General features: G+C 32.9%; 1 protein-coding gene across 3 annotated transcripts; it reads left to right on the top strand.

The window, feature by feature from the left end:
• The first annotated feature begins 97 nt into the window (after positions 1-97).
• On the top strand, positions 98-16276 carry LOC132905008 (dual oxidase). 3 transcript variants are annotated; one of them, XM_060955897.1, is made up of 20 exons: positions 98-349; positions 1753-1837; positions 3480-3637; positions 6696-6883; positions 8028-8232; positions 8302-8468; positions 9213-9453; positions 9977-10418; positions 10637-10838; positions 11189-11515; positions 12252-12476; positions 12593-12811; positions 13176-13379; positions 13462-13774; positions 13959-14333; positions 14419-14636; positions 14850-15311; positions 15420-15575; positions 15668-15796; positions 15966-16276. In XM_060955897.1, the coding sequence occupies exons 1-20, from the start codon at positions 268-270 to the stop codon at positions 16092-16094; spliced, it is 4527 nt and encodes a 1508-aa protein (XP_060811880.1). In that variant the 5' UTR covers positions 98-267; the 3' UTR covers positions 16095-16276. The 3 variants fall into 3 exon arrangements, with proteins under 3 accessions (XP_060811880.1, XP_060811881.1, XP_060811882.1); XM_060955898.1 differs by lacking the exon at positions 98-349 and having other exon boundaries at positions 1752-1833; XM_060955899.1 differs by lacking the exons at positions 98-349; positions 1753-1837; positions 3480-3637 and having other exon boundaries at positions 6707-6883; positions 8021-8232.
• The last annotated feature ends 153 nt before the right edge of the window (positions 16277-16429 follow it).

The raw sequence follows: 16429 nt of genomic DNA on the forward strand, positions 1-16429 counted from the left end.
GATAACGTTCGAGTCAGCTTGTCGCGTACCGAAGTGTGTGTCACCTTGCACGCCTTCCTTGTAGCCATTCCTCCTTTGAATAGATAGTAAGTACACAAGCGGATAGTTATACAGAGCCGGAGGATATTTCATACGAAGCATGCATTCCCGCAGTCGACTCTGAACAGAAAGCATCGAGTAGTGCGGCAGTTTTTGTGCGCCAAGAGAGGAACAAAGTGGTGATCAATCGTTGAAAGAAATGCACGGGTGCGTGTTGTTACGCTGACGATGACACGACGACGACCACCAGATTCGACATGGATCGACCTGCTAGTCTGGCTGCTTTTGATCATCCTGCCTGCTGGAACCGGTACGACTCTTACCTTATGATGCTAGATCGCTGCACGCGCGCGATTTCGTTATCCGCTCGAGCGAACTTGGAGCGACGAAAGTGTACCGAAAGTGAAAATGTGGAGCAATGATGTTCCAATCGAGGAGATTTCATTTTGCTATTTTATAGTTGGGAGAACCAGTGGAGTGTTTCTTGATCTCCGATATCAGGAATGAGTTTGTTTTAAAGTAAGGTATAAGTATTGATCCGTAGAGGTAGCTAAGAATTTTGAACTGATTGCTGAAACTGATTCATAATTAAGATTGTCTGAAAATGATATAAATAGTGGGTTTAATGAGGTTCATAAATGATTATGGATGATTATGGTAACTTTGAGAATGGAATTTGTGGATGAGTATGACTTTGGATAAAGTATCACATGACTGAATAATTTTTAAGGCATAAAGAATTTATGTTTTTTAAAGAAAAATACAAATTGTATATAGTTTTGTAAACAAGTGTCTTCCTTGTGATTTTAATAATTTAGTAATCAAATCACGTTAATTAGTTAATTTGAATACTGTGTAACATAAGCTTCAACCAAATTAGATCTGAGTCTTACTTCACCCTGTTAGTTCTACTCTTTTTTGTTTCTTAAGGTCATTACAATTTAATTGGCTTATTCCCTCTATGAAAGAGCTTTAAAATTAATTGTACATTCGTTTCTCGATGAATGTACAACTTGGTTGATCGTAAATTAAATCTCCTCCTAATCCCTAACGAATAATGTATGTGCATAGTTGACTGATTGAACGATTATCTTTTACCCGTGATACATCTAATCGAACCACTCCACGAGCAATCCTAAAAATGGTCAAGGGAGCCAGATCTTATTTGAAAAATTTTGTTTCTTTAAATTAGGAACTTTATAAAGGATACTTTATAAACAATAATAGGCAAAAACGATTGAACGCCTCCAAAGAATTTTAAATATTTTTAAATAAGTTCATGATTCTAAAAAACTAACTGAACGATCACAAAAATAATCGAAGCAGATCTCACTTGAAAGATTCTGAATCCTAAAAAGAAGTTCACGATTTCAAAAACGAACTGAATGATCATGCCTCGAAATATTAAAAAAATAATCGAAACAGAACTTATTCAAAATCTATTGCATTTAGTTTTTAAAAAATATATTCATAATTCCAAAAAACCATTCATAGATATATAACGCATGCCTTTGAATTCATCCTACATGATCCATCTACGAGTAGTTAAAGATTTCCACTTTATTAATGTCTGTTCTTGGACCCTCTCGTGACACTTACTTTTAGCATTAGAAAACTTTCATTTCGTCGAAAGAAGACTGCATTTCTCGATGCAATTCGACGCTTTCATGTTCATTATGATCTTAGAAAATGTTTTCTTGTTGTTTCTTACAGGAGTTGTGCATAGCTATGCGGATAAACAAAGGTACGATGGATGGTACAACAATCTGGCTCATCCTGATTGGGGATCGATCGGCAAGTAGTTCAAATACTATTCCGTCGTTGTCTTCTTACTCTGTTTAAATCTGTTTCTCTGTAAACAAGTTGCATTCACAGTAGAATAAGATCAGATCGTTATTAAACGGTAGGACAGGGTCAAATTAGGAAAAATTGTCTTTTAGATGAATATTGTAAGAATATTTTTAAGAAGATATTGATAAAATATTGATAATGGAATATTGAGAAATATTGGTAAACTGCGAGGAAGATAGGAGGTTTGGAATTTAAAGAAACTGTTTTATGATTTTGTATTGTTTTGTTATAATTAAATGATACAATTTAATATTTGAAAGAAATCGGGGACAGTGAGATTGAACAAATTTTCAGTAATTTTGCCTAGCTTTTCGTTAATATTTATCCGTACGTTGTTACATTTGTACGATTATTAAATTTGCATTACAACATGGGAATTATTATAATTTAAACAAAGAAAGAAGAGAATTGTAGTTGCAAATATTTTTTGTTGACATTGTGATGCGGCTCGAATTGCAATGGCGTGCAAAGCCAATGGCGCGTAGAGTGAAAGGCGAAAAAAGTCGCTATTTTGTTTCAATATAGGTTGGTATAAAATGGCCAGCAAAAACTTTAGCACCGTGAAAGACGTAATCAGCTCTGCCGACAGAAATGTTATGGTTCTTTAAACATGAAAATCGCCGCCCCTTGATTATTATACTAACATTGATGTATTCTATTTAACATGAACGACATTTCTACTAATGATACTTTGAAAATAAGACGTATACATATCCATTAAATAGTCTAAAATCACGAGATCATTCTTTTTATCTCTCTAGAAAAATAATTAAGTTACAAATGAATCCTGTCAGCGACATTTGTTTTTTTATACCAAAAGAATCTTTCATTTTACGCTTTAAATGTTTGTTACGTTTTTTACGCTAATTTTCTACCTTGTTTAAATGACACCATATCTTATAAAATGTTCTTTCCTGCGTGTTAACTATCTATGTACTTCCTGACAGAACGCTAATAATTTAGTCAAACGTATAATGTCGTACGGAGTTCATCGTTTGTGCTAATAGAGTAAGAAAAGAATAACGGAATAGTTAATTTTTGATTCGGTTTTACAGTTCTTTCACAGCATTAAAATATAAGGTATACGCTTATTTAATTTTCAATAGTTATCATTAGATCGTAAATAAGTTATACTAGTTTGGATTAAGCTATTTACCTAATAGAGAGTTGAGGAAGCTCATAGGAAGAAAAATATACATCGTATTATAAGTTGAGCTGAGAAATTATGAGTTTCAGGAAAGATAATTTCCTTCGGCAAAATTGTAATGAATTCAATTCGTAATCAAACGTTACTATAAAAATGGCATTTAGTTTTTCAATTTTTAAGTATTTTACTTTAATTATTGTTCTCTGTTTTATGTAAAAGAAATTACAAATTAAATGATGCATTGTCGGTGGCTATAACTATGATTCATCGATATCAAAGACTTTTTAAATAATCCCAGATAACAGGGGAAATATTATTCCAAAACACAAAAGATTTAGCGAAAGTGCTGGACGACAACGCTTTGTAATAAATAATTAGAAAAAAAAAGGAATTGATTATCGGATCATGTCGCTCTTAACACGGTTTGTACATCCGTAGACAGCAGGCTGATACGAAAGATGCCAGCAGCATATTCCGATGGGGTTTACATGTTGGCTGGCCAGGATAGGCCATCTCCAAGGAAGCTCAGTCAGCTTTTCATGCAAGGTGACGATGGTCTACCATCCGTCAAAAATAGGACAGCGTTATTTGCCTTCTTCGGTAAGAATATATCAATGTTTTTGATCATTTTAAACAGTGCATATTAATTTTCGTTTAATTTCACGAAGTATATTAATCAAAGGCAAAATAAGTACAGATAAACGTAAAAACTAAATTATAATTAACGCCCTTTACAAAAAAATATTCATTCACCAGAATATAATTCTACAATAGATTCAATAAAATTTTTTTCTTTTTTACCTAATCAAAGAAATTAACAAGAATTTCATCATAGTAGCGAAGTCTGTAGACTAAACAATAAGATCGTTTTACATTTACTGCATTAGCATCGATGACTCAATCAGGATAAACCTAGACAAATTTACGAGAAAATTATTACATTATTAGCATTTTAACAAAGAACCAAAATTACGGGATTTAAAGTATCTTTCATTTACTTATTATGAAAAAAATTTCAAAGATCTTTATAGAAATCGTAAATTTATTTTTCTTTGATCTCACGAAAATGATCAAATTACTAGTATTTCAATAAAGAACAAAAATCATGCAATGTAAAGTATCTTTCGTTTATTTCTCTTGAAGAGAAATCCCAACAATTTCTAAAGAAATTTTGAATTATTTCTCTTTAATTCCAAGTATCGGAGAAATCAATACGATTTAATAATAATGTCGTCATACAAGAAAATTGTCACTCGGAGATATTTCGAATGAATCAGGTAATGATAGAATAGCATGTAGAATTACCATGGCTGACGGTGCACGCATTCGAATATCTGTGCACGTTGTTGCGCAAACAGTAAGGTGTCCGGGTGTCGGAATAGAAACGAGTATCACGAGGTGCAGAGAACTTTTTGATCCACTTTTCACGGTAAAATATTCTGTGTAACGTATAATGAAGTGTGGTTCACGTTGAATCGGGAATTATTGAAAATAGGGAATAATTGATTCGTATTTAATTTAGTTTTAAGGATTGTTACAATTAATAAATAAAACTAGCAATTAATCTATGGATATTTATAAAAATTCTTATTTTTATTAAATCAAATTAATAATTAGAGACATTTTAGAGAAAGGGAGCTTAAATAAAAATTTGTTTCTCCTGTTTCATCCAAATAATGTTATAAACACCATACTTTGGATATTTCGTACAGTTTTGTATATTACGTGCATCCTATACATTTTTTCGAGTTTAATTTCTGTCAGAAATGTATACACGTCCGTATTCTACTAATAAAAATAGCAATTTTATTAAATTTGAGTCAAATTTTAGTAGGGCTTTTGCAATATGTGTGAAAGGGTTTTGTTGAATGTTTAACGATGCTTTAAAAAATATAAAAATGTATTCGTAAAAGACTTTCGGTGATATGAATTTCTGAAATTCATCAAGGACACGTGCATTTAAATTTCCATTTCACTTAGATTTCTCTGTGAAAAATTATATAGCGATATGCGTATGCATCATATCGTTATTATGTCCATTGTTTCTCTTATCAATTAAGTATCAATTCAGTATGGAACTATTAATGAACAAACAGATTAATAATGGCATACAAGTACCAGACGTTTTTCTTAGAAACTTGCCGCATTATAATTTATCGGAATATGTACTTACATGAAATTATTCTTCAATATATTTACATAATAACCCAAAGCTTAAATACGTAGAAGTAGCAAAAATGAAAAATTTTTCTACATTTCAGTATCTTATTATGTATATGTACATTTATGAAAACGTAGCAAAAATAATTTTTCTAAATTAGTTACGCATGTAGAATTAATTATTAGCTACAGATGAAGGAAAATAATAAAGGATATGTCTAACGATAAAGGAAATTAAGTAAAGCGTATATAGAATACTAAATTAGTACGCAACGAACGTAGTACATATTACAGAGATGAACCTTGGATAGCCAATTGAATTAAATTAAGAAAATCAGCACTCAAAAGAAACATCCTGGAAAATTTCCAGACAATCCAATGTGTGCTTCGTTAAATCAAATTTGACTACGACGATCACACTTAAAGAGAAACGATTCCTCAAAAGTTTGAAGTAAAATTAATTAAAGCAAATCGAATTAGGAAATTCAGCATTATAATTAAATTAAATTAAGAAAATTAGAATTTAAAGGAACGATTCTTTAATAATTCGAAATGAGAATATTTAAGCGAAGAAGACCAGAATTAGTATTATTATTTCTCTCCATCCCTCATTTCTTAGCGTAATTAGTCTGATTTCTGTATATGTTATTCTGTACTCGTTTAGTATGTGTTTTCAATTTTCTATTTCTGGTGTTATATAGTTAACATGGTAGGTTCTCTTCTATTTTATATTTCATTCCTTGTCTTATCGTCGTTGTCCAACCTAGTTTGCCAGCTAATCTTACCTATGCGATAATTCTTTCTATCGACAATGGTACATTTAATGGTCCTATTGCTGTTATGTCTTTAATTCTTTTGTTTGTCCCGCTGTATGTATGAAGTTCGTTGCTCTGTTTCCATCGTCTTGTCACAGCTTTTGGAAATATCTTCTATTACGAATCATCGTACATATGTTGCTGTCTTCTATTTCCTGTAATGAGTTGGTATCTAAGTGATTCGGTTTCTCTTTTCGTCCGATGTCTTCTAGTTCATTATTCTCAATAGAAAACCAGAATTACAAAGTGCTTTAGGTTTCCCCATAATTCGATCTGAATTTAATTGATTTAATTCGAATTAAGCAAAGTCAGAATTCTAATTAGATTAAACTTAAAAAATCCAAATCCGAAGCAGTCAATTGCTCAATAATTCGAAGCGAACGTGTTCGGTCTCACGTCCTCAATTTTGTCCCAAAAACCGTTGCTTAAACCGGAATTAACAAACGTCGAGGAACCAGTGCGAAGGAAAGTGCGGTCGATTCTTGAAAGAGGCGAAATGCAAAAACTGGAACACTCCCCTGAATTCCATCCGTGTCGATTGGTGTTTGCGGCGAAACTCGACAGCGGAAGCGACCAAAGGGGAAAAAGTGATCCTTCGAGAACCGGTTGTGCGTTGCAACCGCTTCCTTGAGAAGTAGAACCTCGATCGCTCTTCATCGAACCTGCGTATGGAACCATTTCAGGGCAACTGGTCACGTCGGAGATAATCATGGCCAGCGAAAGTGGCTGCCCCATAGAGTACCATCGAATCGACGTGGACAAATGCGATCCGGTTTTCGACAAGGAGTGCCAAGGTAACAAGTACATTCCCTTCCGTCGGGCGGATTATGATCGGCAAACCGGACACAGCCCTAATAGCCCACGTGAACAGGTAATTTCTTGCTTTACCCGATTTTATTTATTCACCTGATTTATATATTGATAATTGGGAATACGTGAATGACTTGCGTCGTTGAACTTTGGTTGAACATTGGAAGACGAGGTTGCCTTGTGGTATTTTTGGGAACGTATAGTATAATATACAATAAATGTAATGATATTTAACTATATATGATAATTACCAAATATAAGAATATGTTGTATATTTATTATAGCGTATTTTGAGGGAATTTCGACTAGCAATACAGAAAGAGTTTCGAATTTCAATTTAGGTGAAACGTTTGAATTTAATTTAAATTTGACTTAGATTGGATTTGAATTTAATTTGAATGTAGTAGGATCTGAATTTAATTTAGACTTGAGTTTAGATATTGTTGTCTTAATCTGAAAATTCGGAAATTGAATTGTATTTGAAAATTTAAACTTGTATTTGAGAAAGTTCGATCGTTTTAATAAAAATAAAAAAGAAATTTTAAAATATCCAGACAACATATTTTCGATGGATATAAACTTTATTCATAATGATAGAGAAAGTAGTGGTCATTAAGAGCTCCGCAAGTTATTTCTTGCGCTTCTTTTCAGCGTATCTTATTATTGCGCCACCGGGTAAAGCGTATTGAACATTTTTCACGAGAAACCGTGTCACATACGAGACACAGAAAACTTGTATACGCACCATAATTTCTCGTTTATTTCATTACCTTTTACGTGTAAATTCATATACGTATATATTAGATAATACCATAACTAATGCTATTTTTTCGACAATTAAATTTAAATTAATGGATTTTGTCACGAAAAGGTGTATATAGACATACCGAAAATATGGCATTATTTATAATCTAATAATATTTAAATATAAAATTTTGATAAAATACATCATTTCCAAATATAAAGTTTAATGAAATATGTAATCTTTCAACGTATGATTTTCAGGGTTTAGAAATATTAAAAAATTGATAAAATTTTCAAATATAAAATATATAATTCCCATATATAAAATATGCCAAAAATAAACATTTGTGTAACATAAAACTTTCGGAGCTTCAAATATAGAATGGAATTTTATTACCAAAGATTATTCAGATATTGGGAAATAAATCGTGAAAAGTAGCTCTGAATACGTGAGGTTGCAGATAAACAAAGTGACGAGTTGGATCGACGGTAGCTTCATTTATTCGAGCAGTGAAGCATGGGCGAACACCATGAGGTCTTTCAAAAACGGCAGCCTTCTTATGGAGCCTACCAGGAAATTTCCTGTGAGGAACACAATGCGTGCTCCACTTTTTAATCATGCTGTTCCACACGTTATGAGAATGCTCAGTCCAGAACGTCTTTATCGTGAGTTCAATATCTTTTATCATTGTACGTGAGGATTTCAAAAATTTCATTGTGACAAATCATATTCAGTTCTTGGAGATCCACGAACGAATCAGCATCCTCCGTTATTGGCTCTTGGAATATTGTTTTATCGGTGGCATAATGTGATTGCTGCACGAATACAACTGGAGAATCCAAATATGTCTGACGAAGATATTTTTCAGAAAGCGAGACGTGTTGTTATAGGAACGCTTCAGGTTTGTATTATTTATTGTATTTAAATGATTATTAAATACACGCACGCGTGGCCACCTATTTATTATAGATTTATCTAGTTGGATAACTTTGATATAAATCGCAAACTGTTAACCGAACGATTGTTTTATTATAGATTATTATTGAAAAATAAGATACATATTTCTCAAACTTTAATATACATACAAATTAGAAATATTATTTTATATAACGATGAATTCATTTACTTAAAGCAACTTGTATCATCTTATATCTATTGTATTATCTCCAATCTTATGGAATTTTCTCATAATTACACAGATTGCTATTCAACATAAATTCATAAAGATGATCAGCATCTCCATATTCGATATACACATTACTTAATTCGATTACATATTAAATATCTAACTTAATTAAAACAAAATACAGATGTAACATATACTTTCTATCCATAAATTGTCACTCCGTTGTCGTCGTTACAAGTAATACTATATCATTGTCGTGTAATTGTACACCGTTACTGTAACTCGGTATACACGATGTACTAATTTCATACTACTTGAAGAATTAATACGAACTTACCAACCGTAATCCTTTATGAAATCTATGAGTATCGTCTTTATATCGTTTAACCATATTATACCATACTGTTTATTTACTTCATTACTTGTAAAGTAATCCTGTTTTTGTTGCAAAGTGAATTTTTAAACTAAATAGAATTTGTCATTAACAGATAGGATTAATTTTTTCTTTTTAAATTGCAGAATATTATTTTATACGAGTATATTCCAATACTTCTTAATGAAGATCCTCCAACGTATACAGGATACAAGCCAGACTTACATCCTGGAATCAGTCACATATTTCAGAGTGCAGCTTTTCGATATGGACACACATTGATACCACCAGGATTGTATCGTCGAAATGAAAATTGCGAATATAGAAGAACTAATACCGATCAACCTGCGATTAGACTCTGCTCCACTTGGTGGGACTCCAATGCAAGTGGTGTTTAAAAACAAATAGTTTATATTAGATATAGATTATATTTCTATATATTAATTATGAATAAGTTTCAATTTCCAGTAAATATTCAATAACTTCCAATAATTGATAAATTTGAATTTCTAGTAATTTCAAATATATTAAGTTGTCCCAAAAGTTTCATTCCTTTTATAAGGAAATAATAAATGCACAACATTTTTTATTTTACATTATTTTACTGAATTATGTCTGATCTATTTTGTTCTACAGTTAGTTCTACATACCTTTTTATTATATTTTTTGTTTTACAGTTAAAACAAAATGGATCATACATAATACAATAAAATAATATAAAACAAAAAATGTTATGCATCTATTATTTCCTTATAAAACAAAAGAAACTTTTGGGATAATCTAATATATTCTAGATGTCCTTTAATAATTCTAACATTTCAGTTTTTAATATCTTATTTTTATATTTTAATTAATTTAAATATAATTCCATTTAACTTAGATTAAGTTATGTTTCTATATTCTTAGGAAGTTTTAACTAACAGTACGATCGAAGAACTCCTCATGGGCATGACATCGCAAATAGCAGAGAAAGAGGATAATCTCCTTGGCACTGACATTAGAAATAATTTATTCGGACCTATGGAATTCTCAAGACGCGACTTAGGTGCTTTGAACATCATGCGAGGAAGGGACAACGGGCTTCCAGATTACAATACAGCTAGGGCACATTTCAAGCTACCTCGTAAGAAAACTTGGAATGAAATCAATCCGGAATTATTCAATAAAAACCCTTCGCTACTACGTACGTTAGTAGAAATTCATTCGAATAATTTAAACAATGTGGACGTTTACGTTGGTGGAATGTTGGAATCCAGTGCCGGCCCTGGAGAACTCTTTTCAGCTGTAATTAAAGAACAGTTTCTTCGCTTGAGAGATTCTGATAGATTTTGGTTTGAAAATGAAGAAAATGGGTAAGTGGTGATGATAGCATTGATAGGTATTATATTGGTTATTATTATATTGAATATATAATAAGATTTTGTTCAATTTATAATTTATTGAAAGAAAAAATTAATAGTAGTAAGATAACGATCCCAAATTATTAATTAGTTGTTCATATAAAAATTTCTAAAATAAATTCCAAAAGTAATATTGTGCACTAACATTTATATTATATTTTATTTTTTAGAATTTTCACAAAAAGTGAAATAGCAGATATTCGTCGTGTAACTCTGTGGGACGTAATAGTAAACGCGACAGGAATACCAGCAGACGCCATTCAAAGGAGTGTGTTCAACTGGGAAGAAGGAGATCCATGTCCTCAGCCTTATCAACTCAACTCAACAATGCTGGAACCCTGTGTTCCACTACAACGTTACGACTATTTCGAAGTAATTATTATTCGTTATACTTGGTGGAAGAGATAATTAAAGTATGAATCGATATAACTGCACGTACAACCGTATGCACCTAAGTCAAATGAGTAGGCAGTACTATAAAGAAGAGACAATGCCATATCGATATCGTATAGTCCCTCTGTTTCCCTTTACATATACATCTCAAATTGCATTTCTTGAAACGATAACCAGTTTAATCAATTTCAAAACCTCACGATATCTCTTCCAGCGACAGTCTATTATACAACATCACGTAACAAACTATCTTCCTGGAACTTCACGTTTTCCTCATGTTACCCTATATGTACAAACTCTGAAAACTATGTACATCTACTCCATTACAGGGAAGTGAGCTGGTGTACATATACGCCTGTGTTTTTCTCGGGTTCGTTCCGATTCTTTGCGCTGGTGCCGGTTATGGTCTGGTCAAGCTCCAAAACCGACGAAGAAGACGTCTAAAAATTCTCCAAGAAGCGATACAAAAAAGGAACGATGGTAAAATCTGCGTGGACAAAATGATCGTACGAGAGTGGTTACACGCGAACCATCGTCGTCTGGTCAAGGTAAAATTCGGGCCGGAAGCGGCTCTGCACATCGTCGATCGCAAGGGAGAGAAACTCCGCACATTCGATTTCTGCGACGTGAACACGGTCACGATAGAAGAATCGCAGGTGATTGCGGCGAACTTTTACGTTTTACTTTTAGAAGGAGAATCCAGTCAAGAAATCTTGGCTGAAATTTCATAATTGTGTAATATTGTATAGAGTTTTACAAAGGAAACAGGTGAATTAAACACATGAAAATTTGTAGAGACTGGTTCTCAGGTTTGGCTCACCGATTTCAACGGGCCGGGTTGATATGCGAAACCCATGTAATTCCACGCTTTCGTGCGTTTAAAAATGTTTCTTGCTTCATAAGATGGAATTACGCTGGTTATTGTTAATATGATTAGGGCAATGTCTATGTAGTATAGTGTCATTACCGTGATAAGTGCATTGATTCGTTAATAAATTAGATTGCTAAATTTTTTAAAATAATTAAAATAAGAAGAATGCCATTGATTGAAAATTTCAAATATTATATAGTAGAAAGTACGTTATTCAAGAATTAATTATTTTTCTCACAATATAGTATTTTACAAAACTTAAGTATCACGAGAGTAATCATTTTATTGAGTTTCAGTCAACATGTTGATATGCAAGTAGTTATTAATAAAATATTTGTAAATTCTATTTATTTTTCTACACTTTCTAAGTTATGCATAAAATATGTTTCATTAAAAATAATTTTACTAACAATGGTTTAGCGTGATTGAAATAGAGAGCATTCTATATATTATTATTATTCCTAACACTTTGCGTTCTTCGCACAATCTTCTGTACAACATATTAATTGATATTTATTTAGGAAAACGAGAATGGTCATCGTAAGGCGTTGGTTCTATTGCGGATACCGCGAGACTACGACCTTGTCCTTGAACTGGATTCGCTGGCCTCGCGTAGAAAGTTCATTGCGAAACTGGAGGCATTTCTGGCGTCCCATAAGAAGCACTTCACTCTGTCCCAAGTGAGTAGGGACATTATGCTTGCAAAAGCGGAAACGAAGGAACGCCGCCAAAAGAAACTCGAGCAGGTACTTTTTTTGCATTCTTAGTTCGAATCGACTCCTATTTCGCCTTTTAAAGCTTTCAACGTATCACTTCCCGCTTTGTAAACTATGTAAGGCTAGTTTTTTTCTTTTTCTGACAGTTCTTTAGGGAAGCTTACGCCCTGACGTTCGGTTTACGACCTGGTGAAAGGCGACGACGGTCCGAAGATAGCGACAGCGGTGAGGTCGTTACCGTGATGAGGACGTCGCTTTCTAAAAGTGAATTTGCGAGCGCGCTTGGAATGCGTGCAGACGCTGTGTTCGTAAAGAAAATGTTTAATATAGTCGATAAAGACAGGGACGGTCGTATCTCGTTTCAGGTAAAAGGTGTTGAATTTTGGAAATGGAATTTTTAAGTTTCGCACCTTTGTACAACATATTTGTGCGACATATTTTATATGTATTTTAAGTTACAGTTTCTTTGACTAATTAGCGCTTTTGGTTGATAAATTTCTCATTTTCGTTTGAGGAAAATATTATGTTATTAAATTATACCAATTATTTAATTAAAATTATAATTAAAATTTAGATTAAAAAGCTTTAACTTAGATTTGTATTAAAAATTAAGCTTTAAAGATTAAAAATAATATATTAAGTGGTTAAAAAGCAATAACCAAAAGCTAAGAATTCATCCATTTTAATAATATATTAAGGAATTAAAACTTATATATATCTCCATTTTAGGAATTTTTGGACACTGTTTTATTATTTTCACGCGGGAAAACCGAGGACAAATTAAGAATAATCTTTGACATGTGCGATAAAGACAGTAACGGAGTCATTGACAAAGAAGAGTTATCAGAAATGCTCAGATCTTTGGTAGAAATTGCACGCACAACTAGTCTATCAGACGATCATGTTACAGAATTAATCGATGGAATGTTCCAAGTAAACTTTCAACTCCAAAATGTCTATCGTTAAAGTATCCGTTCCAGAACATCGACTGCATCTCCAATATGGTTTCTTTTAGGATGCCGGACTCGAGAGAAAGGATTACCTCACGTACAACGATTTCAAGCTGATGATGAAAGAGTATAAAGGCGATTTCGTTGCGATCGGTCTTGATTGCAAAGGCGCGAAGCAGAATTTCCTCGACACATCGACGAATGTAGCTCGTATGACAAGTTTCCATATAGATCAACTTCCACCAGAGGATTCGAAAACCTGGGCTAAAAAACAGTGGGACGCTGTTTCGACATTTCTTGAGGAAAATCGCCAAAATATTTTCTATTTATTTGTTTTCTATGTCACAACCATCGCTTTATTCGTCGAAAGATTCATTTGTAAGTTTCTTTTTGGTTATTTTAAACGTAGAACTACGAAATCTGTCCAAATATGTAATAAGTTCTTTTTTTAACTTATACTTTTCTTTGCAATTGAACAGCTGAAAAAAGGAGCTATAATAAATACATGCATAGGTGCTGAATATATTTTCTAGGGAAATAATTGAATCGTTCTAAATTTTAGATTATTCCTTTATGGCTGAACACACGGATTTGAGGCATATTATGGGAGTCGGAATCGCCATAACCAGAGGATCTGCAGCAGCCTTGTCTTTTTGTTACTGTCTACTGCTTTTAACGATGTCACGCAATCTTTTAACTAAGCTCAAAGAATTTTCTATTCAACAATACATTCCTCTTGATTCTCATATACAATTTCATAAAATTGCTGCGTGCACTGCGTTATTTTTCTCCGTTTTGCACACAGTGGGACACATGGTGAACTTTTATCATATCTCGACTCAACCATTAGCTCATCTTCGATGTTTGACCAGCGAACTTAGTTTCCCAAGCGATGCTCGGTTGACAATATCGTTTTGGCTTTTTAGAACAGTAACAGGTAGATATTTAGCTTAATTTTTATTTACTACAAATTACTTAATAATCATATAAATGTTTTAAGTAACACTAAATTATTTTTACAGGTTTAACTGGGATCTTGCTATTCGTAGTAATGACGATAATTTTTGTCTTCGCTCACCCAACTATTCGTCAAAAAGCGTATAAATTTTTCTGGTCCACGCATAGCTTATACGTAGTTCTATATGCATTGTGTTTAATACACGGTTTGGCTCGTTTGACTGGCTCTCCGCGATTTTGGATTTTCTTTGTTGGCCCTGCCATTATTTATTCTCTAGACAAGGTAAATTAAGTGATTATTCTATTGTATTTTATTGACTCTATTATTCAGATTTATAATTTTATCATCTAATTTTGTTATTAATTAGCTGCGCCTTGTGATAATTTATTTTCCAATTTTCATACATAATAATTACTGCTATTAATTATTATATTATTATTTTACATTTTTTAAATTAATAAATCCCTTATTAATTATTACACTATTATTTTTAAGATGGTGAGTCTCCGTACCAAATGCATGGCACTGGACATCATCGAAACGGAGCTGCTACCTTCGGACGTGATTAAAATCAAATTCTACAGGCCACCAAATTTGAAATATTTATCTGGTCAATGGGTTCGTCTTTCTTGTACTGCATTTAGGTCGAATGAATTTCATTCGTTCACCTTGACTTCTGCACCACACGAGAACTTTCTCTCGTGTCACATTAAGGCGCAGGGACCGTGGACTTGGAAATTGCGCAATTACTTCGATCCCTGTAATTATAACCCGGAAGACGAGCACCCAAAAATAAGAATAGAAGGACCGTTCGGTGGTGGCAATCAAGATTGGTACAAGTTCGAGGTCGCTGTGATGGTTGGCGGTGGTATTGGTGTCACTCCCTACGCCTCCATGTTGAACGATCTCGTGTTTGGAACTTCTACCAATAGATACTCTGGAGTTGCCTGTAAGAAGGTAGTTATAACTGGATTTTATCGTACTTAGATTTAAAAATAATGATATTTTTGTATAATATAAATATTTAATAATATTTATGTTATTATATGTTATTATTAAATTTAGGTTTATTTCCTTTGGATTTGCCCTTCTCACAAACATTTCGAATGGTTCATCGACGTGCTAAGAGACGTCGAGAGGAAGGATGTTACGGACGTGTTAGAAATTCACATATTTATTACGCAATTCTTTCACAAATTCGATTTACGCACAACCATGTTGGTAGGTTATTGCACAATTGTAATTACTTAATTAGTTGGGAAATTACATTTTTATTATATAAACACAAATTGAATTAAATTTCTTTGTTACAGTATATTTGTGAGAACCATTTCCAAAGGCTATCCAAGAAAAGCATATTCACTGGATTGAAAGCGATAAATCATTTTGGTAGACCCGATATGACGTCGTTTCTAAAATTTGTTCAGAAAAAGCATAGCTACGTAAGTGTTAGAATTACTTTCGCTTAATTAATACACATTGGAATATTTAATCTTAAAATTAAATAAACTATCACGAATTAAAATGAAACGTTATGAATATTATTTAAAAAATTAAATATACTAATCTAAATTTTTGTTTTAATTAAAACGTGCATCAAATTTGTCGTAGGTTAGTAAGATAGGAGTATTTAGCTGCGGACCGCGTCCTCTGACGAAGAGTGTGATGTCATCCTGCGACGAAGTGAATAAAGGTCGACGCCTGCCGTACTTCATACACCACTTCGAAAACTTCGGCTAGTCTAATTGATATCATGTCGAGAAAAGAGTAGAAGAAGAAAAACGATGGACTCTGTCGTGAATCTTGTGCAATTCTATCGAGTGTACATATTTATGCGCGTATGCGCATGCCTTATTTATATAACAAATATTATATTTCTTATTTATGATTACAAAAGAATGAAAGAATATTTGTTTCTTCAATTTACGTATGATAAAGTCAGTATTATTAACGTCAGCCCTATTGCGTGATATGACATTGACAAACAGGACTGATCAAACTGAATGAAAGGATTTTCAAGCTCATTATCCTGGAACTCCTACATATCCCTTTGAATTAAATATCTTTTTAACCGC

This window comes from Bombus pascuorum, chromosome 3 (genome assembly GCF_905332965.1).
Source record: "Bombus pascuorum chromosome 3, iyBomPasc1.1, whole genome shotgun sequence".
NCBI classification, from domain to species: domain Eukaryota; kingdom Metazoa; phylum Arthropoda; class Insecta; order Hymenoptera; family Apidae; genus Bombus; species Bombus pascuorum.